The 23,342-nt window shown below is 37.9% G+C and overlaps 2 protein-coding genes across 3 annotated transcripts; both read left to right on the top strand.

Annotated features, from left to right (window-relative positions):
• Positions 1-227: 227 nt before the first annotated feature.
• On the top strand, positions 228-2,767 carry hs3st1 (heparan sulfate (glucosamine) 3-O-sulfotransferase 1). 2 transcript variants are annotated; one of them, XM_079390508.1, is made up of 2 exons: positions 228-448; positions 1,445-2,767. In XM_079390508.1, exon 2 carries the CDS (start codon positions 1,476-1,478, stop codon positions 2,355-2,357), a length of 882 nt encoding a protein of 293 aa, XP_079246634.1. In that variant the 5' UTR covers positions 228-448; positions 1,445-1,475; the 3' UTR covers positions 2,358-2,767. The 2 variants fall into 2 exon arrangements, with proteins under 2 accessions (XP_079246634.1, XP_079246633.1); XM_079390507.1 differs by having other exon boundaries at positions 245-440.
• A 2,814-nt stretch (positions 2,768-5,581) lies between these two features.
• clnk (cytokine dependent hematopoietic cell linker) lies at positions 5,582-23,334 on the top strand. The gene is made up of 17 exons (XM_079390737.1): positions 5,582-5,647; positions 11,159-11,205; positions 11,289-11,343; positions 12,204-12,250; positions 12,337-12,379; positions 13,402-13,464; positions 13,611-13,645; positions 14,001-14,020; positions 14,124-14,294; positions 17,088-17,112; positions 17,979-18,000; positions 19,679-19,730; positions 19,816-19,844; positions 19,923-20,014; positions 21,969-22,046; positions 22,204-22,359; positions 22,438-23,334. The coding sequence occupies exons 2-17, from the start codon at positions 11,200-11,202 to the stop codon at positions 22,591-22,593; spliced, it is 1,050 nt and encodes a 349-aa protein (XP_079246863.1). The 5' UTR covers positions 5,582-5,647; positions 11,159-11,199; the 3' UTR covers positions 22,594-23,334.
• The last annotated feature ends 8 nt before the right edge of the window (positions 23,335-23,342 follow it).

Below are 23,342 nucleotides of genomic sequence, written 5' to 3' on the forward strand. Positions count from 1 at the left end.
GACTTTTGCACATTAGGCTACTGTACATTAAGAAATAGCATCAGATTGAAAGCACTCCAAGGAAATCACGTTCACATTCTTATCGGTGTCTGATCAGTACCTCCTTAAACAATCATGAAAAATCAACACGAAAATGTTTACAATTATCTTTAAGACATGGACACGCTGACGTCATCGGAACGGGGCGGGGCATCGCGGTGACGTCAGCGTGGGCGCGGCACGTTCATGCGAGTGAAACTCGTGCAGGACTCTCAGAGAGCGCGTGCACGTGAGCGCGTGAGGCCACTTTCTCTGGAGTGTGTGTGTGTGTGTGTGAGAGAGAGAGAGAGAGAGAGAGAGAGTGTGTGTGTGTGTGTGTGTGTGTGTGTGTGTTCGCGAGGATCCTCCAGATGCTTGATTTCTCCTCAGAACAAGTTTCTCGTCATGGATCTGATCGACAGGTAAGACCGCGATGCTGTATTGATTACATTCTTGATGATGTTTAGGACACAATGTGTGTGTTTTGTATCACGAGATTAACTTTAAACGATTCATTTCCTTGTTATTTGTCGTATTATTGTGTAAATATCGCTTTTTAAGAGAATCATACAAACGGCGGATTTATAAACACAGTTCAGATCAATAATATCTTAAAGGTGTTTGTGATTAATGTTAGTCGAGAGATTCATGTCGTGTAAATATAGAAATATCAGAGAAAAGCAGTGGATTATGGAGTATTTAATCGCTGAATGAGCATGTTTTAACTTGAGTCTTGACTCTCAGGGTTTATTTAGTTTGTTTTGGTTGTATATGATGCAGAATTCAAAATCACATGTTGATGTTTTATTTTAGTTTCATATGATTAATCAGTTTAATAAAAACAAAAAACAAAATTCCTACAGTTACAGTTTGATGTTTTATTTTGTTTGTAAGCTATATGTGTCCCTGGAGCACAAAACCAGTCATAAGGGTCAATTTTGTGAAATTGAGATTCATACATCCTCTGAAAGCTGAATAAATAATCTTTCCATTGATGTATGGTTTGTTATGATAGGACAATATTTGTCTGAGATACAACTATTTGAAAATCTGGAATCTGAGGGAGCAAAAAAATCTAAATATTGAGAAAATCTCCTTTAAAGTTGTTCAAATGAAGTTCTTAGCAATGCATATTACTAATCAGAAATGAAGTTTTTATATATTTACGGTAGGAATTTTACAAAATATCTTCATGGAACATGATCTTAATATCCTAATGATTTTTGGCATAAAAGAGAAATGTATAATTTTGATCCATACAATGTATTGTTGGCTATTGCTACAGATATACCTGTGCTACTCATGACTGCTTTTGTGCTGCAGGGACAGATGATTTCACACGTTTCGTAACTCCTTCAGTTACAGCTTGCTCTAAGTCCTGTGTGCTGTTGACATGTAAGCACGCTGTGTTTGTGTTTTATTCCAGAGGTGTGTGAGCGTTCACGTTACTCGTTTTGATGGCCGCTGTTATCATCGCTCTACTGCTCTTCTTCTTCACTCAAACCTCTTCGTTCGCCCGCTTCGACTCGCCCGCATCACGCAATAATGACCCGCCCGCCAACTCCACGCGCCATCTGCCCGACATCATCATCATCGGCGTGAGGAAGGGCGGCACGCGAGCTTTAATCGAGATGCTAAACCTCCACAGCGATGTCGTCGCAGCTCAGAACGAAGTTCACTTCTTCGACTGGGACAGTCATTACCGGCGCGGCGTGGATTGGTACGTCTCCCAGATGCCGTTCGCCCGGCCGGGTCAGCTGACGGTGGAGAAAACCCCGGCGTACTTCACCTCCGCTCACGTTCCCGAACGAATCCGGCAGATGAATCCCGACGCACGACTGCTGCTGATCGTCCGCGAGCCGACCGAGCGACTGCTGTCCGATTATACGCAAGTCTTCCACAACCGTCTGGAGAAACGCAAACGGCAGCAGACGCTCGAGACGCTACTGATGCGCGACGGAGAGCTCAACCTGGACTACAAAGCCTTGAACCGCAGTCTGTATCACGTCCATATGCGACGCTGGCTCTCCGTGTTTCCCAGGAGTCGCGTTCATCTCGTGGACGGAGATGCGCTGATTCGAAGCCCTCTTGCGGAGATGAAGAAGGTGGAGGAGTTCCTTCATCTGGAGCCACAGATAAACGCCTCCAACTTCTACTTCAACCAGACCAAGGGTTTCTTCTGTTTGCGCGACCGCCGGCGCGAGCGATGCCTGCACAGCTCTAAAGGTCGCAAACATCCGCGCGTGGCACCCCAAATCCTGCGCAAACTCTACGACTTCTTTCACGAACCCAATCAGAAGTTCTTCGAGATGGTCGGAAGAAGGTTCGACTGGAAGTGAGAAGAGTCGAATAAGCTGCTAATCAACAGTGCAAACACACAACGAATCGCTCCTGAAGTAACTGGAACATTTCAACATGAAACACCCGTAATGTGACGAACTCTACGTTTTTTATGATTTCATGATTATGAAGTCTAGTTTTTGTCGAACCGTTCACAGTAAGATCAGGATGTGAGTGGAGTTTGTTTTCAGAGATGTTAACTAAATTTATATATGATATATGGACATATGCATGTGATATACATCAATGACAGTTATGATCAAAATACGGTTTTCCTGCTGCTAAGTTTATGAATGTGTCTTTATATCAGTCTATTACAGCAAACTTCATCATTAATTTCATAACATAGTCTGTGTATTGTTTATAAAAAATTATATGAAGGAATCGTAATAAAGATATTTTTGCTATGATCTGGTGTTTGGTTATTCTGTCAGTTTTTGCTGGCTGTGTGTTTGTACCAATGCTATTTTAGCCTCAAGAAACTTTTTTATATAAATGTTATGAATTGGTGTTTATTTCTGTATTTTATATGTATGTTCATTTTAGTTACATTTTAGTCATTTTGTTGTGTGTTCCTGTAATTTTTATTATTATTATTTTAAATATGTCTATATACTTTTAATAAATTTTTAGGTATTTTTAGTGCAAAAAAATAGATAAATGATACCTTGGAAACTAGCCGAAATAAAAAAAAATATTTTATTTTAGTTACTTTTTTTAATGTTATTGATTTTTTTTTTTTTTATGGTTTTAGTCTTAGTTTAGTTTTAGTTAATTGTGATCCTGGTTTGTACCTGAAATGAGCAAAACCTCTTTTTTGGAATGTTCTCAGATGTTAAAAAATAAATAAGAGATATAAACAGTATTCGTAATTAGCTGTGTATAAAAACTATAGAAGTCTATGCAATGTCCCCATTTAGAGAGTTAGGTGTGTGTGTGTGTGTGTGTGTGTGTTAGTCTAAACATTCTGATCATATTTGTGTTATGAGACTGGAGCTTGGAGAATTTCCCAGTTTCTGACTTTAGTTTTCTGTCGTCTGTTATCATTCTAATGTTTAATTTGTTATAGGAGTGTAACACGTCGTTCTCTGAACTGTTTGTGAAACGTGAGCAAAAGTGTAACATGAGAACACCACATACTTGTGCACTGTTATCAGTGTGTGTGTGTGTGTGTGTGTGTGAGCTCTGCCCATGAAAACATTGTTTCGTTGCTGCAGTACAGTCGGTTTAATTCAGTGTTTTATTGGCAGAACTGAACAGTTTCCAGAGGAACATCAGAAGATCCGTACAGCTGATTCTTTGTGGTTTTTCTCGTCAGTGATTGAGCAACTCAAACAGTTCTTCATTAAAATCATCTGTGTGTCTGAGTCTGATCTCAGAGGTTGTTTCTTGGTGTTTTATTGTTCATGTGTGTGATGTGGTGTTTTCCAGCGATCGGTCCAGATGAATCACATCTGCATGTTTACATGATTCTCTGTCCATAAGCTCCTTAGTTTAGTCTGAAATGTTACTGTTCTTTCTGTGTGTGTGTGTGTGTGTGTGTGTGTGTTGTCACAGTGACATTAGCAGCTCTGGATGAATGTGGTTTTCCTGCTCATGTTTGTCCTCGTGGATCGTTCAGGAAACATTTCCTAAAGCCGCTATCCCATGATTCAGCATTAAACACTCTTTTCTTCATGTTTCTGAAAGAAGTCTCTTCTGCTCACCAAAGCTGATCTACAAATGCACATTTGAATCGCTGCATGCACAAATTATGATAGTTTAATACAAACTATAACATTTGTATTCAAAAATAAGTCTCTATTTGTACAAAATGCTGCACATTGATGTAATTCTTAACTCTGCAGACACGGGCTGAAAAGCATTTGTTTCAGTGTAGTGATGCACATTTGTGAATTTTTCAATCGTTAAAAACGTTAATGAATTGCACTGGGCTTTGTTCATTGGTAGTTGTGTGTGTGGGCGTCGTGAAATGCTGCAAACTGCGAAAATGAAGTCTCAAAATCCAAATGAACCGAACAAGATTAATGCAAACAAGATGTCAATAAATGCACGCGTGTCACCTGATCCACAAATGCACGGATTCCTTTTTGCATGAGCAATTTATGATATATTAATGCAGATTGCCATGGAAAACCTGTATGTATCCGACACTGTCCATGTGTGTCTGTTACATGATAACTCTCTGTTCACACGCACACACACACAGTGAGTCTTCCAGATGTCTCTTCTCCATCAGCACTTCAGGATGATGCAAATTGTGTCCGAGGAGCTCAAACACACTCAGAATAAACACTGACCTTTATGGTGGTCCAATTGTTCAGGCTCATTTGTTTCACATCATTTACCAGCAGAACCACAACCAGCATCTCTACCCTTTAACCACATATAGAGTAATTATAGAAGCAATGATGAGAATCACTTTTGTTGTGTGTTGTGTGTGTGTGTGTGTGTGTGTGAGAGAGAGAGAGACAGAGTGTGTGTTTGTGTGTGTGTGAGAGAGAGAGAGAGACAGAGTGTGTGTGTTTGTGTGTGTGTGTGTGTGTGTGTGAGAGAGAGAGAGAGAGAGAGTGTGTGTGTGTGTGTGTGTGTGTGTGTGTGAGAGAGAGAGAGTGTGTGTTTGTGTGTGTGTGTGTGTGTGTGAGAGAGAGAGAAAGAGAGAGTGTGTGTGTGTGTGTGTGTGTGTGTGTGTGTGTGTGTGTGTGAGTGAGAGAGAACGTGTGTAATATGTGTATTATGTCTGACCTCAGTGTGTTTCCCTAATGTCTACCACAGTGACCCTCAGCCTGTGTGTGTTTATATGTTAAACACTGTGGTATGAAATGTTCACACAAGTTCTTATTTGTTAAAATGTTTATTTAAGTTTATATTGTTATAATGTTTTATGTTATTTTGATATTTTCATTGTTATTATATTCCAAGCTTTGGCAATATTGTATTTTCTACAGTCATGCCAATAAAGCAATATTGAATTGAATTGAATTGAGAGAGAGTGTGTGTGTGTGTGTGAGAGAGAGAGAGAGAGAGAGTGTGTGTGTGTGTGTGTGTGTGTGTGTGTGTGTGTTTCAAGAAATAGATCAATAGGAAGTGATCACTTCCTGTATTCTCATTTCGAGAGCGCGTGTGTATGTGATGATGATCAGAGGTGGCTGATGTTAATCTCACACAGGAAGTTGAGAACTCTCTGAGGGGGCGTTACCACAAAATAACTGTCAATCACACACACACATACACACACACACACTCCGCTGGAGCTCGGCGAACCCTTCCTGCTCTTCTGGAGATGAAGGTAAGATGATTTCCAGTCATTCAGAGCGGCTCTGCTGTCTGTCAGTCTGTAAGAACGCTTCGACTGCTGCATCAAACTCTGAGCATCATATTCTGCTCAAACATCTGAAATATATGTGTTTATTTCTCAGCTTTCATATTCTGACATGTCCATTCTGCAGATGAATCAGATAAGAACACTTCATTTATGAAGGAATATAAATGGTACCTTGTAGCAAAATAGTGTTTAATGAACCTTCACAATAATATGCTCTCATATCAGTATAAAAATACAAATATTATATATGCTTTGCAGAGATGCCTGATTTCCACCAAAACCCATAACAGCATAATATTTCATGTACACCCATACTTATTCATATTTCTGTGATTTTATTGCTTAAAGAGTTCTGGTAACATGCTACTCTAAATCATGTCAATCATAAATGATTTCAGTTCCACAGAACAGGATCTGGTTCCAGTTTTGTTCTGTTGGTCTCTTGGTAACACGGTAAACCAGCACTGAAGCCCTCGTTAGACGACATCCGAAATCTCTCATCACATCATTTATAGCTGTTATTGAGCGGAAATGATCCACTGTATGTACCTACAGCGCCACACTCTTAAAATCAAGCTTTCAAAGGGGTTTCTTGCAGCAATGCCATAAAATAAGCCGAAGAAACTTTCAGTGAGCAGTTCCTATGAGTGTGAAGCACATTTCAATCATCTATAGAACATTCTCTTCCATACACTCTTAAAAATAAAGATCTTTATTAGCATTTATGGTTCATGAAGAACCTTTTACGTCCGTGGAACATCTCCACTGATCAAAAGGTTTTTCACAGCAAGAAAATCCTGGTTATTTTAAGAGCTGTTCACTCAAAGGTTCTTCGGGGAAATAAAAATGGTTCTTCTATGGCATTGCTGTGAAAACCCCCTGCTGGAAGCTTGTTCTGAAGAGTGAACTGTCATGAGTGTGTCTCGCTCATTTAATTAAGACGTGAATATTGATCGATTTGGAGTGAAAACACTCATAAAGCTTAATAAAGCATTTGAACAGACGCCGGTCTCAAACACAAACGCTCGGTAGATGTGGAGAGATCACATTACGCTGTGATTGACAGGATTAGATGAATCTCGTTCACTGATCACAGTAAGAACTGCTGCAGCTGTAGATCAGTTCTGATCAAACGGTTCTGTTCTCACAATGTTAGCAGGAAAACTAGCTAAACCAGGCTCAGATCAACGCAAGATAGTTTTGAAGTTACGTAACTAGAAACAAATTCATCTAAATCATTTCAGACATGATCCCAGCTGAAAGAGAACTTTCTGGCAAGTTATGAACAAAGGTTTTTCCAGTAACGTTAATAGAAGGTTTGATCAAAGTGATCAGGGCTGTGTTTCCCGAAAGCATCGTGAGCTTTTGTGATCGTAGAGCTGATCGTAGAAACCATTGGTGGCAATGGGTCTACGAGCTACTTAAGGGCTTACGGTGCTTTTGGGAAACGCAGCCTTTAATAACGTTCTAAGTGTTACAAAAGCAATCTGTATTGTTCATGGAACTTCCTTTTGAAACATTGTAGTTGGGCATTGTCTAAGATGGGTTAGAGAACATTCAAAAGAGTTACATTCCCATAATATGTTTGCAAAATAATAAAATCAAACATTCCCCTTTATGCTGTCTTTAATGTTCACATAACCAAAAAAAACATAACTTTTTTAAACGTTTACTGCACGATTTGGACGTTCACAGAACATTCAGAAATAAGCTTTTCCTAACGTAATGGTGCAAAAGGCTCTTAGAACATATTTTTGTTAGCTGGGATATCTTTCAATGAAGTCATATTTCAGTCTAGAATAATAATAATCGTTTCCAGTGTAAACGCTCCGTTTATAATAGGAGCGATATCGTAATCAGCAAGTTTTTTCAACTTAGTTAAGAGACATTCATGATTGATTCGATATTAAAATATTTAATTAAATCTGTAGGGACGCTGATTTATTAAGCACGCGTTATTCTCTAGATCAGGGTTCCTCAGATCTTTCCCTGGAGGTCCGATCTGCTGCAGAGTTTATCTCCAGCCCTGATCAAACTCACCTCCCTGTGATTCTCTAATGATCCTGAAGACTCTGATTAGCAGCTCAGGGGTGTTTGATCAGGGTTAGAGCTAAACTCTGCAGGAGTGGGCCAGATTTGAGGATGCCTGCTCTACATAATGATTGTGAAAGAAGCTGTAACCAGTATAAATGTGCTCAGGTGTTGTTTAGTGTGCAGCATATCTGGCCCAATCAGAGACGAGTGAACGCACCCCAGGTCACATGACTCACACTCCAGTTAAAATCTCTCATGATCACATTCACTAACACCTGTAATGGCAAAATAATGAACTTTTGAACATGCATGTGAATTCAGAGACCTTTTATATAAAATATATTTTAGTGCATGCTATAAAAAGGAAAAACAAACTTTTGAACTTGAGTATTGATTTTAATATCAATATCTGTTTGTGACATATAAAGTGAATGAGTATAGTTCAATCAGAGTGTTGGAGTAATTGTAGCTGTTTTCAGCTGTGGATCTGACAAACAGGAAACAGCAGGAGGCGACAGGAAACCATAAAGAGCTTCAAACTAAAATTAGCAGTGTGGACATGTGCACCTCTGAGCATCATCCATGCATGAGAGACGCTAAACCAAGTGCTTAATATCTGCTTTGATTATGACATGGCTCGATAGAGCTGAATAAATCAATCATGTTCATCCAGCGGTGTCAGACGTTCACAGGAGAATATGGACTGGATTGTCATTTCTGGAGGGCTGTTGCTCTCAGATCATTTGCAATAAGCTAAAGAGGAAATGCACACTGTGATATCTCATTACTGAGTCTATATTTGCTTGTAGAAAGAGTGTGAGAAGCTCAGGAGTTGATACGGCCGACAGAGCCAGTTGAGTTCCTGCAGTTCTCTGTTAAACTGCTGGTGATGTGAATCAGGTCAAGTTCAGCTCCGTACTCAGAAATGCCATTTATAACGCATTACTAGTTACTCCTTTCAAAAGTAATATTATTAGTTACTTATTACTTTCTGGCAACAGTAATTAGTTACATCACTTTTCCTTCATGCCCCACAGAAGCTGTAATTGTGTATCTTCTCACAGACGGACAGTTACTTGAGTGAAAGCACAGACTTACTTTAAAGTTGTAAAGACAGATTTTTACTTAAGTAAAAGTACAGAAGTACTTAAGTACCAAAAGTAAATTTCCTTTTTATTATTTTTATTTTAGGATCAGTCAGTGCAAGTTTATTTCAGTTGAAATAGCTCACACTTACATTTTAGTCTGGGATTAGGGTATGACTGCAGAATACACTTATCTTGTGCTGTCTGTGGAATAAAGAGCTTTTAGAATGTTAAAAAACTATAGGAATGAAACAAGTGAGTTCACCCAAAAAAACTGTAGCCATTCCTCCACATTTGAACCGAGTGAACAGTGAAATTACTTCAAATATAGACTAAGAATAAAAAAAGCTGTGTAACTTTACTACAGCAACACTGCTTTAACAAAAAAGCTAACAGCAACAGATTTATTTGCCATCAAAACAAAGATGTGAAAACTGCTCTCTAATGGCTTTGATGTTGTACACAGAAGGGTCAGCGCTGCTTCTAGTCCAACTCCTACAGTATTGTGCTTTATTAGGAGACGCACAACACTTCTTCTGTGGCTTTAGAGCTAATATTTTCATTCACATCATTTTGCAAAATCAGACAATATTGTGTCTAATATATACCATAATATTAACTTCCTGTTATTGAATTGTTGTAAATAAATATCGCATTTGCAACAGGTCAGTGTTCAAAAACCGCTGGGAAATCACTTCACTTCACTACAAGACGGATTACTGATAAACTCTCACAAAATCACATTTTAGAAAAGAACAAATCACCCTCTGGCTTTCAAAGCTGCTACATAGTAACGAATTTCTACTTCGAAGACCTTGATAGAAATGTAGTGGAGTAAAAGGATGATATTTGTCTTTCAAGTCATAAGTTTCCAGAAAAAATAGCCCTCAAGTAAAGTACAGATACTCAACAAGTGTACAGACTGTACTTCATTACTGTCCACCTCTGCATCTTCCCCTAAATAAATTCTGAAATGTTACTAACAATATATTTCTGCCTCATTTCACCAAAAAACACATTAGATCTCAGTCAGAAGTTACCAACACTCAGCGGTGACTGATAGAAGAAGTGTTGTATTCTCATTGTGTAGCTTAGCTATCATTTCTGTTACACATATATGATTATATTAATGGATTTTATCAAAAGAAATCTCATACGTTCATAATGTTTTGTTTTCTAAAAGATGTGTAATTCTAGTAATAGTTTATATCAGGATGAGAGTGATGTGGATGAGAAGCATGTAATATCTTCAGATCATCTTTTCTTCACTAAATCAATGCAATGGCAATATTTCCATCTGCTGAATGTAAGCTTTTCCATACTTCAATCTTGCCAATGCACTGGTGATTCAGGAGTTATTTGATTGTTAGATTTGAAGTCAGTAGGGATAGGGTTGCCACCTTCACCGAGCCACAATAAGGGACACCATTCATGACCCAAAAATACTACAAACTAAGACACAAATGATCAGCGAGGAACTAATAGCTCAACAATACACCATGCTCATATATCTAAATCATTTATTCTTATTAGTCTTTCTTTCTTTATTGTTTTTATTCATTTGCTTAAATTAGGACTACATTAAATCTAAATAATTTAGCATTTTTTAAACTTTTTAAAATGTCAAATTGTATATGACATATGCTTATTTATTATGCATATATTTATGATTAATATAAATGATTAATGAATAAATAGGGTCTAACATTAATTATAATCTATTAATTCTTCTTTCTAATAATGTCTAAAAATATAATAATTATGTCTATCAAGCTCTAACAGAGTATCCAAATCTTAATAAAACACTAGAGTTATGCCTTTAGAAGCACAGATGTGTTTGTCACTTTAAAGGTATGGTTCACCCAAAAATGAAAATTCTGTCATAATTTACCCAGGTTGTTCAAAACCTGCAAGTTCTTTCTTCTGTTGAACACAAAAGAAGATACTTTGCAGAATGTGGGTCACTAAACAGCTGCTGGTCCTCAGTAACTTCAGAAACACTATCAGAGTCATTGGGGACCAGAAACTGTTTGGTTACCCACATACTTCAAAGTATTTTCTATTATGTTCAACAAAAGAAAGGAATTATTACAGGTTTGAAACAGCTTGTGGGAGTGCAAACGATGACAAAAGTTCATTTTTGGGTGAACTAACTCTTTAAGTCAGACCTCTCTGCAAACTGTGCGTTCATCATTAGTTACAGGACGACGCAGTGATAACTTTCCCATTCAGCTCTACGTCTCGAGAGGTTAGAAATGCCCAATCTCAACACGCTTGAGCTGCCTTCATCAGAATACAGTGATGTTAAGCAATGCTCTGAGTTACTGAAGCACAGGGAGTGTGTTGTGTGTCGCAGGAGGAGTTTGTGTGTGTGACGATGACGAGGCATCTCCGTTAATGATGGTGAGTGATTTCATCATCAGCTCTGTCTGTGATTGGTCTGGAGTGAATGTGATGTAATGTGTGTGTGTGTGTTGGTTTCTCAGGATGACAGGAACAGACGCGAGCGGATCAGACCTGCACACACACACCTGGATGAAGGTGTGTATGAATCACAGAGTCACTGACGACTCATGAGACACGAGAATGTGTTTGTGTGTGAAATACATGCAGAGACAAACCTATGAAACATTCAAGATTTGACTTTGATGTCAAAGATTTTAAATGATTAGATCACTAGGTCATACAGAACATCACATATTACTGCTCGGAGAGTCAAGTCAGATTTATTTATACAATACAGACTGATTCAAAGCAGCTTCACCGTAAGGAACAGGAAAATAACAGTTAATGTGTATTCAGATTCAGCTGTAAAGCAGCTCTTCGTTATTCAGATCAGTTCAGTAACTCCGTGAGTTTTGTTATGGTCATCAGTTATGGTCAATGACTTCAAGGGCACACAGCAAAAATGACTTTCTTCAGCAGTTTTTATTTTGGTCTGTAAAAATATCTAAGCATACTTAAATGAAGATGCATTTACTTGAGAAGCAAAATAACATAGGATACTAAGTATATGAAAAAATAACATGAATATTCAGTTTAAAACAATAACAAATGAGGTCAGAGAAATAAACAATTTATTTTTCTGGCCACATTTGGCTGATATTTGTTAAAGATGTAATATCTAATGCCATTGACCTACTCAAGTAAATGTTTCTTGATTTAGGGATTCCTAGATATCTGTAATGGACAATTAGACAAAACACTGAGGAAGAACATCTTTTTTTTTGCAGTGCTTAGTTTGAGCTGAAATCCTCAGGTCTGTCTGATGTCTCTATCTAGTGGCACAGATCAGTCAGTGCAACTCAAACACATGACGAGTGTTTCATTAATGATGTGCAGCCTTCAGCACATTTGAATATTCATTCATTTGTGTGTGTGTGTGTGTGTGTGTGTTACAGACAGCTGTCGTGCTGAACGAGCTCCTAAAGGGTGCATCGGTGCAGGAGTAAGTGTGTTTGTTGGTCTCTGTGATTGTGTTTAGTGTTGTGTGAGGTGAGGTGAGGTGAGTCAGGTGTGTGTTTGTGTCTGCAGGATGTTGTGCACGCTCCTCCTCGTCCACTGCGTGTTAAACCAGGTGAGCACAACAACACAACACAACACAAACACACACACACTGAGAATCAAAAGCAGGATCCACAACACACACCTGCTGTCAGAGATGGCAGTGTTTCAGTGAAAATGTATTTAAAATAGTTTTTTTGAGTTTTTTGCCATTTGTATTTTGAGAAATTATATTTTGTGTATTTATATGAATTTTACATTTGTTTTACTCTTAAATAAGACAAATGGTGCTGTCAAACGATTAATCGCATCCAAAATAAAAGTTTTTCTTTACATAATGTGTGTACTGTGTATATTTATGTAAATATAAATACACACACACACACACACACACACACACATACAGTATATATTTTGTAAATATTTACATGAATATATTTATATAATTTATAATATATATAAATATAGTCAATATACAAATAATTTTTTTCTTAATTATATACATTCATGTGTTTGTATTTATATATGCATAATAAATATACACAGTACACACACATATTATGTAAACAAAAACTTTTATTTTGGACGTGATTAATCGCTTGAAAGCACTAAAGACAAGAACTTATAGACCAGGTCAAAATGGATGAAAACAAGGCTGTGGCAGATAGAATGGAAAGATCATGTCAATGTTCAACTTTGAAAACTGTTTTGTGTATTGTTAGATAGTACAGCCCATTGAATCCAAACATTAAATATGGTAAGGTCCCTACAAACCTTAATGAACACACTGCACATTTGTGAAGCCCAAAGTATCCTGTTTGGTGTGGACTCTAGCATACTAGCCTTTATCTGTATAATCAGTGTAACAGATGCTCGACACATGTGCACTTGTTCAGTGTCTGCACCTTTTCTCTCCAGAGGTTGAATGATAAAATAACTTCATACTCGTTTAAACTAGAGTTGGATTCTGTCTCCTCTGGTTCTTCTCCAACTGAAACTGTGGTTTTTGTTACTTGGTTAGTTTTCAAAGTACAAATTACAGTTGATACATTTGTTGAACAAGTAAGCTGTTTGTAATTTGTAACAACCTCACAGGACGTAAAGGACCCAGCGTCAACAGAAACCTCAAACCCGGGAGACTGCCCAAGAGCTCCTCCGGTACTGTCTGTCTGGCCATATCTGATACATAAGACAATATTTTAATGAAAATATATGCAATACGTTATAAAAGCAATAAGACGCTTGTGTTGAATTGTGTATCTGTGTGTGCGCGCGTGTGTGTGTGTGTGTGTGTGTGTGTGCAGATGGCCGATTGGAGTTGATGGGATCTGCTGACAGGGTAAAGAAAACACCTGACTTCTTTTTATTAATAAATACACTACCATTCGTAAGTGTGGGCTCAGTAAGACTTAACACATTAAACTGATCACTGTTTTTACTGTATTTTTAATTAAATATATACAGCTTCGGTCAGCAGAAGAGACTTGTTCAAGAACATTTCAAAATCATGCTGATGCCAAACTTTTGATTTGAATAGTAGTAATGTTAAAGAAATATAATACAGCTAATAATTCCTGTGAGTCTGTGGTCCGGTTTTCATTTCTTACTGTAAGTCTCATTCTGAATCACTTTCTGCACTGAATGAGTTTGTGTTTTTGTGCTGATGATCATGTGTGTGAATCTCTTCATGACAGGCTCTCACCGTCCCACAGAGGTAATCAATCACAGCAAACACTGCAGACAGACATCATACTGAAACACACACTTGTGAGAAACACACCTGTGTTCAGTGTAGTGATTGTGTGCTGCGGTTTCAGGCCAGTGAGATCATTACCCAGAGATCACCTGAGTTTACCACCTATACCAGTACAGACCATCACTGACTCTCCAAACCAGTTTGATGAGTCTCCTCCATCCAGACCACCACCAGAACCAGAACCAGCGTCACCGCAAACCAGATCACACAACAGCAGACCAGCATGGACACAGTGAGAGTCTCTCTCACACACACTCACACACACACACACACTCACACACACACACACACACACACACACTCACACACACACACACACACACACACTCACACACACACACTCTCACACACACACACACACACACACATACACACTCACACACACACACACACACACACACACACACACACACACACACTCACACACACACACACATGTTGGTTTTTGTGGTTTATGGGGACTCTCCATAGGCGTAATGGTTTTTATACTGAACAAACTGTGTGTGCTATTGCCCTACACCAACCCTACACCTAAACTTAGCCCTCACAGGAGACTTTGTGCATTTTTAGATTTTCAAAAAAACACCATTTAGTATGTTTTTTAAGCCTTTTGAATTACGGGGACATAGGCAGTGTCCTCATAAACCACCTTCATATTGTAATACCTCTGTCATACCCATGTCATTATACACATTTGTGTCCTCATAAACCACATAAACATGCACACACACACACACACACTCACACACACACACATCTGCAGAAACAAGTCTTTTATTTATAAAGCACATTTAAAAACAGTCACAGGACTGACCAAAGCGATGCACAAGCTCACATAGTCAAAAGAGGAAATGACACAAAAACATAATCGTTATTTTTGTTTTCTTTGCACACAAAAAGTATTCTCGTAGCTTGGTAAAATTACAGTTGAACCCCTGATGTCACATGGACTATTTTAACAATGTCCTCACTACCTTTCTCACGAGATTTTTCAGGCAGGAAATTAATTTGAGTTTAATTTTAGAAAGTAAGGGGAGCTGAAAAAAGCTATAAGCAACAACAGAGGAAACATGTCTATCTAAAGTGAGCTGACTGTAAAGAAGAACACTGTGGTTCTGAATCTTGGTGTTAAAAGCTGATAGGCTTTCCATAGAGTTATTAACTCTTTCCACGCCAGCGTTTTTGAAAAAAGTTGCCAGAAGTTTTGATAATTTTCACTAAACTTTCATGGTCCCCAGAATATTTTGTTGTGTGAATATCTGAACAGGCAATGCATCAAAAAATAATAATAATAAAAACACAGAAAGCTGAGAAAATCACGTTTTTATTAAATACTACATCTGGATCATATTCAGTACGATGATCAAAGCATAGCTGCAGTAGATCGCTTTCATCAACGCTTCACAGTCCTTTGCCAGTTCCTTTCACATTTCATTTCACTCGCTAACATTAGGCAGTTTTCATACAGTATATATACCGTTTATTGTTGATGATCGTATTATTTTTCACATGCATCAGCTTACATATGAGATCGCTTGTTTCTGCATCTTCCTCACCTGTGTTTTTGATCGAGAGATTCTGGACTTATTCAGGAGATGCATAATAGCGCCGCCGAGTGTAAAATTCTGTGTTTGGTCGGGAAAGAGTTAAACTCAAAATTGTTAGACTATTTAAAACTATATCCTCAGTCTTTTGAATCATTTAAAGTTACTTGCAAACCAGAGTTTTACCTCATCAAGGCATGAAAATAAAGATTGTATTGCAGAAGGGCCATTTTATTGCAGATAGATCTGGGTATCATCTACATAAAAGTGGAAAGACATGCCATTCATTCTCAGAATCGAACCTAAAGGAAGCATGTAGAGAGAGAAAAAGCAAAGGTGCTAGAATAGAGCCCTGAGGAATTCCAGATTCAAGAGGAGACTGAAAAATATCTCTCGGTTAGATAGGATTTAAACCAATTCAAGACTGAATCTTTTAACGCCACACACAGGATTCTAATCTAGATAAGAGCAACAGGTGGGCTATAGTGTCAAAGGCAGCAGAGAACTAAAATCACAGTCAACTGCATCGGTAGCAACTAAGATATCATTTAACACTCTCAGCAGAGCTGACTCAGTCTCTGAAAAGGGTTAAAACAAGACTAAAGAATTACTTAAAGACTTAAGTTGACGGCACAACATTTACAGAACCACAGAAATAGGTGGGTAAATGTGTCTAAGGAAGGCTTTTTGAGCAAAGGAGTAACAGAGCTCAATTTCAGGCACGCAGGAACAGAACCAGTTAATAAACATTTGGTCAATAAGGAAAGTAAAGCAGGGCCAACAGACTCGATTAAACATGACGGTGTCACGTTTATGTTCTGTTCTGGTTCTGATTTCCCTGCGTTTCTGTTCATCCAATCTTGACCTAGTTTTCCGTTGTTCCCTGATTAGTTCATTAGTCTCCACCTGTGTTAATTAATCTTCTCATTAGTTCCCTTTGTTTGGTTCTTGTTTGTAAGTCTCCCTGAGTCTTTGTCCGTTCGCCGTCATGTTTAGCTTTGTCTATGATTTGTGCTACCCTGCTCCAAGATTCCTGGTATTTACTTTGTGTATTATAATTAAAGCCTGTGTATTTGACACCTCCTGCGTCGTGCGCGTCTCCTTCGAGAACAGTACTGTGACAGAGGGTGTATTATATCATGAGGTCCAAAGTGGACTCATTTATACACTGCACTCAGTTAAAAGTAACTCAGTAAGACTTAAAAACTCCATTGAAAGGGAGTTCGATGGGCAGCAAACATGAACATTAAAATCACCAACCAATGTAAAATGGTCATAATTTGTAGTGATGTACCCCATTCACTCCATAAATTCAAAAATAAAATCTTTAACTAGATGTGGAGGGTGATACAACACAGCTAACAATATGAGACCATTACACTCAAATCTTAATAACTACTCTTCAAAACTCTCTCACACACACTCACACACACACACACACACACGTAAACTGTCTGATTTGTGTCTGTTTTTATTCTCAGACCCAGTCCGAGTGAGCAAGAGAATGTAAGTCCATTTCTTTGCTGTAACTCAAATTCATTCATAAACTCCATGTTTTACAGTCATTTAAAAATAAAGTCAATCAGTCAAAGTCAAATGAACAAACTTGATCAATACAGGGTTAGTAGTTTAGTAGGGTTTTAATCATTTAATTTTTACTAATAACTCGTTCTGGTACCATGCTATTCATCATAGAGCACTAACTAGAAATAAAAACAGTACATGTGGAGGAGAGTGGGGCAAGTTGTCACGTGTTATTCCTGCTGTTTTGATGCCATTAGACTGAATGACTCACTTTTGATTCATGTCCTTTTTTTATCATGTATATTCATTTATCATTGAACAAAGACCTTCAGAATTGGATAAAAGAACAGATTATAATAAGACCTTCTACTTCCATTTACCAACATGTACACATCTGATTCATCTTCCTCACCTAATAACCTATTTCAAACAGTGAAGTCATGCGATTGATAAACAGTTTTCTATGACTCTCTTAGACTTGCCAAGGCCTGTTAACCTTGAATCAGTTACAGACACACCACACATGGCTGGGACTGTATGAGAGAGATATTTGACATCTAGGTCAAAGGGGAAGAGCTGTGAAGAGAACTGAAATCAGGCTGAGAGACAGATGCAAACAACTGAACATCACAGCAGAGAAACATACAGTTAACAGTGTTGACCTCTATAGCAGGGCATGTTGTCACAGTGGAGACCTGCCAGTAAACAAATTTAACCAAATAGATGTTCCAAATATAATGAAACTGACAAAAATCACTATTAAAGCATCATGTCTGGTGGTTTTGTGTATTCAAACCCAAACATAAATCAGATAATTCACATAAATAATAATCCCATTTCATTCTCAGGTTAAAACATCATCATCTGCAAGTAAGTTATGTTGCCTCATATAATACATAAACCCGATTCCAAAAAAGTTGGGACACTGTACAAATTGTGAATAAAAACAGAATGCAATGATGTGGAAGTTTCAAATTTCAATATTTTATTCAGAATACAACATAGATGACATATCAAATGTTTAAACTGAGAAAATGTATCATTTTAAGGGAAAAATAAGTTTATTTTAAATTTCATGGCATCAACACATCTCAAAAAAGTTGGGACAAGGCCATGTTTACCACTGTGTGGCATCCCCTCTTCTTTTTATAACAGTCTGCAAACGTCTGGGGACTGAGGAGACGAGTTGCTCAAGTTTAGGAATAGGAATGTTGTCCCATTCTTGTCTAATACAGGCTTCTAGTTGCTCAACTGTCTTAGGTCTTCTTTGTCGCATCTTCCTCTTTATGATGCGCCAAATGTTTTCTATGGGTGAAAGATCTGGACTGCAGGCTGGCCATTTCAGTACCCAGATCCTCCTTCTACGCAGCCATGATGTTGTAATTGATGTGGTCTGGCATTGTCATGTTGGAAAATGCAAGGTCTTCCCTGAAAGAGACAACGTCTGGATGGGAGCATATGTTGTTCTAGAACTTGGATATACCTTTCAACATTGATGGTGCCTTTCCAGATGTGTAAGCTGCCCATGCCACACGCACTCATGCAACCCCATACCATCAGAGATGCAGGCTTCTGAACTGAGCGCTGATAACAACTTGGGTTGTCCTTGTCCTCTTTAGTCCGGATGACATGGCGTCCCAGTTTTCCAAAAAGAACTTCAAATTTTGATTCGTCTGACCACAGAACAGTTTTCCACTTTGCCACAGTCCATTTTAAATAAGCCTTGGCCCAGAGAAAACGCCTGCGCTTCTGGATCATGTTTAGATGTGGCTTCTTTTTTGACCTATAGAGTTTTAGCCGGCAACGGCGAATGGCACGGTGGATTGTGTTCACCGACAATGTTTTCTGGAAGTATTCCTGAGCCCATGTTGTGATTTCCATTACAGTAGCATTCCTGTATGTGATGCAGTGCCGTCTAAGGGCCCGAAGATCACGGGCATCCAGTATGGTTTTCCGGCCTTGACCCTTACGCACAGAGATTGTTCCAGATTCTCTGAATCTTTGAATGATATCATGCACTGTAGATGATGATAACTTCAAACTCTTTACAATTTTTCTCTGAGAAACTCCTTTCTGATATTGCTCCACTATTTTTCGCCGCAGCATTGGGGGAATTGGTGATCCTCTTGCCATCTTGACTTCTGAGAGACACTGCCACTCTGAGAGGCTCTTTTTATACCCAATCATGTTGCCAATTGACCTAATAAGTTGCAAATTGGTCCTCCAGCTGTTCCTTATATGTACATTTAACTTTTCCGGCCTCTTATTGCTACCTGTCCCAACTTTTTTGGAATGTGTAGCTCTCATGAAATCCAAAATGAGCCAATATTTGGCATGACATTTAAAAATGTCTCACTTTCACATTTTATATGTTATCTATATTCTATTGTGAATAAAATATAAGTTTATGAGATTTGTAAATTATTGCATTCCTTTTTTATTCGTAATTTGTACAATGTCCCAACTTTTTTGGAATCGGGTTTGTAATATAATATAATGTAATGTAATATACTTGAAAGTGTAATAATATAATATACCTGTTACGCAGGTCACACATCTCACAGGTTTTCTCTGGATCTGGACTCTCAGGATTTGGACAGGTACTGACCGCAGTCAAACACTCTGTGCTTTAACATCATTAATTAGAGGAATGATGTGTGTAATTGTGTTTGTTTGATCCTGCAGTTACTGTGAGAGCGAGACGAGCTCGTTTGGTAAGAATCGAGTCACTGAATCACAGCTGAAGCGGCTCTGATTCACCAGATCTGAAGAACTCTCTGGATTCGTTTCAGATTCACACGCGGGGAAACTGCAGCATCATGAATGGCCTCCTGCTAAAGGAGAGACCAACAGCAGCTTCACCAACCACAGCAAACCTGCGCAGGTACATCATCAGCATCAGTACTGCGCTGGCTACGCTTCAGTCATCATTACACTGAGGCTCAACTCAAATCAGCAGTGTTTAAAGCTGAGATGAAACACAAGTAACAGATTATTGAAAATTTAGTTCTGTCTGCCGATTGTTGATTGGATGTTGAAATGTGGGCGTGGCACTCATATATTGAGGCGGGTCTAAATGTGAGCTTGCGTTTAGGTGGACTGAAGGATTGGAGAGTCTCTGGAGAAATAGATCCAGTTATGACAATTTGATTTGGATTTTATATTGTCAAAAAAATAGAACATGCTTCATGTCAAAAGTTTGGAATAATTAAGATTTTAAAATGTTTTTGAAAGAAATCTCTTCTACTCACCAAGGCATTATTACAATTTAAATAACTTTTCTATTGTAATTTATTGTAAAATGTAATTTATTCCTGTATTGGCCCAACGAAGGTATCCAATGCTGGATAAAAGTTTCCTACGTGTTTGGTCGTAATTATTATTCTTAGTATTCTGTCTACCACCCCCCGACCCCCCCTTCAAAATCAAGCACCTCAGATAATCTAGTATGTACTTAATAGGGGTGTAAATTGGACGTTTCACCATGATAAGATATGATATCGATTCTCATACCTCATACAATATTTGCTGATACCTCCTAATTCTGATACGATTACGATACAGGAGTACATTGATCGATCTATTGATATTATGATATTATATACCTATTTTACACAAGCACTTACCTTTTTATTGACTCACAAATGCAACCAAAATGTATGACATGAACATTTATCTGAAATTTGCCATTTTTAACAGAGTTAAGGCAAATGGATAATTATAAAATAATTATAAAAATATGATACAATTCAGCCATAATCTTTCTCGCCATGAAAATTGCCAACAATTGGAATGGCAACAAAACAAACAATCTGAAATTTACTCCATTTTGGAAAAAAATTTACTTTTTTATGTAATAAAGAAAAATAATGTGCGAGTTTACACCTTTTGAGACAGATGCTAATTTGCATGAAAGACACTGAGAAACGGCTGACGTTATACAATGAACAAAATATCTCTAAACTCTTAGGACCTGTTTGACCTTTTAGTATACGAACTGTAAAAATGAGACCACTGTACCAGTCGCCCTGAGACTATTCAAATACCAAACATGACTGAGTATGCATTCATCTAGAACATTATATTGTGTTATTGAGTGAGAACAGACTTCTCTCAGTGAGATGTGAAAACTCTTGTCTGTGTGTTAATGCACTGTGTATACTGTCCGTATCTCAGAAGATCAAAGTGTTTGAGGATCTCAAAGCCTTACACGGTGACCAAAGCTGATTTTTGTGAAAACTGTGATACACTACTATTCTAATATTTGGGATGAAAAACAATAGAATAATACTTTTTATTAATCAAAGATGCATTAAATTGATCAAAAGTGACAGTGAAGACATTTATAATGTTATTATAGATTTGCATTTCAAATAAATGCTGTTCTTTTGAACTTTCTGTTCATCTGTGAATCCTGAGAAATAAAATGTATCACAGTTTCCACAAAAATATTGTGCAGCACAACTGTGTTCAACATTGATAATAATCAGAAATGTTTGTTGAGCAGTAAATCAGTATATTATTATGATTTCTGAAGATCATGTGACACTGAAGACTGCAGTAACGATGCAGAAAATACAGCTGCAGATCACAGAAATACATTACAGTTTAACACATATTCACATAGAAAACAGCTGTTTTACATTCTAATAATATTCCACTGTTTTTATAGTAATTTTGATCAAATAAATGCAGCTTTGATGAACAGAAGAGACTCTTTCAGAAACATTAAGAAGTCGTAATTATTCCAAACTTAGTGTATGACTGAACAGACTGTTCAAAAGAAGATCATGCATTTAGAAAATACACAGCTAATTTCCATTTGACGTGTCCTGCAGGGATTGGCCGATCAGAACTGGTATGTTGGTGCAGCTAGTCGCGTGGACGCTGAACACGCTCTTCACCTGGTCAACCGGGTAAAACACACCTTCAATCCAGCATCATCACATTTCTTACACTTCAGAGACACAAATTCAGTTTAGCAGATTATCGCAAAATCAGAAAACAAACATAAGGACTGTGCATGAATATATATATTATTTAGATACAGATCTTGATGACTTCTGTCCACAGGAAGGAGCCTTTCTAGTGCGCGACTGCTCGAAGAACACTACCTATGAGCCCTTGGTCCTCGCTGTGTTTTACGACAAACGAGTGTTTAACATTCAGATCCGCTTCAGTGATGAAACCAGCAAATATACTCTGGGAACAGGTCTGAGAACCAATGATGTGAGTCACACAGCCACAGAGCGCAGTGTTATAATGGTACGTCTTCATCATCATCATCATCATCTCTTTGTCTTCCAGAGGTTTGACTCGGTCACTGACATCGTCAGGTTCCACTCCATTTTTCCCATCGTTCTCGTGGACGGGCGGAAATCTTCTGCGGCAGCCAATCAGAGGAAGCAGTGTGTGCTGATGTACCCAATCACAAAGCAGGACCTGACAGAGCTGTTAAAATAAGAGCAAATACAGACAAACCCAACATCTCCAGGACATTTAACTGACATTTTAACCTTATAAGACATTTTTAGTGACGTTTGCCTGGTACAGACTCAAAAAAACAAGCCAAAGAGCTCGTCTGATAGAAAGAAGAACAATCAGTCATTTAATAATGTGGCTGTGTATAGCAGTCAAATATCTAAAGGATTCAATATTTTTGACATTTTAACACACGTGTAGAGTGAATGCAGACACACAAGAACCATTTTTCCATTAAATTTTAATCCACTTATAAGTTTTATTTAGTCACACTTAATATTTTTTGGCCTTTATGAATAATTTAAAAATAGATGTTATGCTTAGTTCTTAAGCTTCAGAACTATATACAGATTATAGTTTGAAATACACTCATGACACACGTTTAGTTTACAAATGAGCAGATGCCCTGAAAATCAAAAGCTATGCTGTAACTTTACAGAACATCAGCAGTAATAAAAGAAAACAGTCGGCTACTGGTTTGATCATTTGAGGTAGATTTACAATAAACACGTCAAACCGTCTCGACTGTTTACACTTTACCAAAAGAAGTTGTTTGCTGTACAGACTTTAGACAGTGAGTGTACATGTGTGCTGTAGTTTACAGTGAAATACTGAGTCCGTATATGCAAACCTTTTTGTTTGTTTGCAGAAACACTTTTAGTGTATGCCATACGTTTGAATTACACAAATGACAAAGCCTCACCCAACAAAGACCATGTGCACAAAAATCA

The sequence above is a fragment of the Barbus barbus genome, assembly GCF_936440315.1.
Source record: "Barbus barbus genome assembly, chromosome: 33".
Lineage (NCBI taxonomy): Eukaryota > Metazoa > Chordata > Actinopteri > Cypriniformes > Cyprinidae > Barbus > Barbus barbus.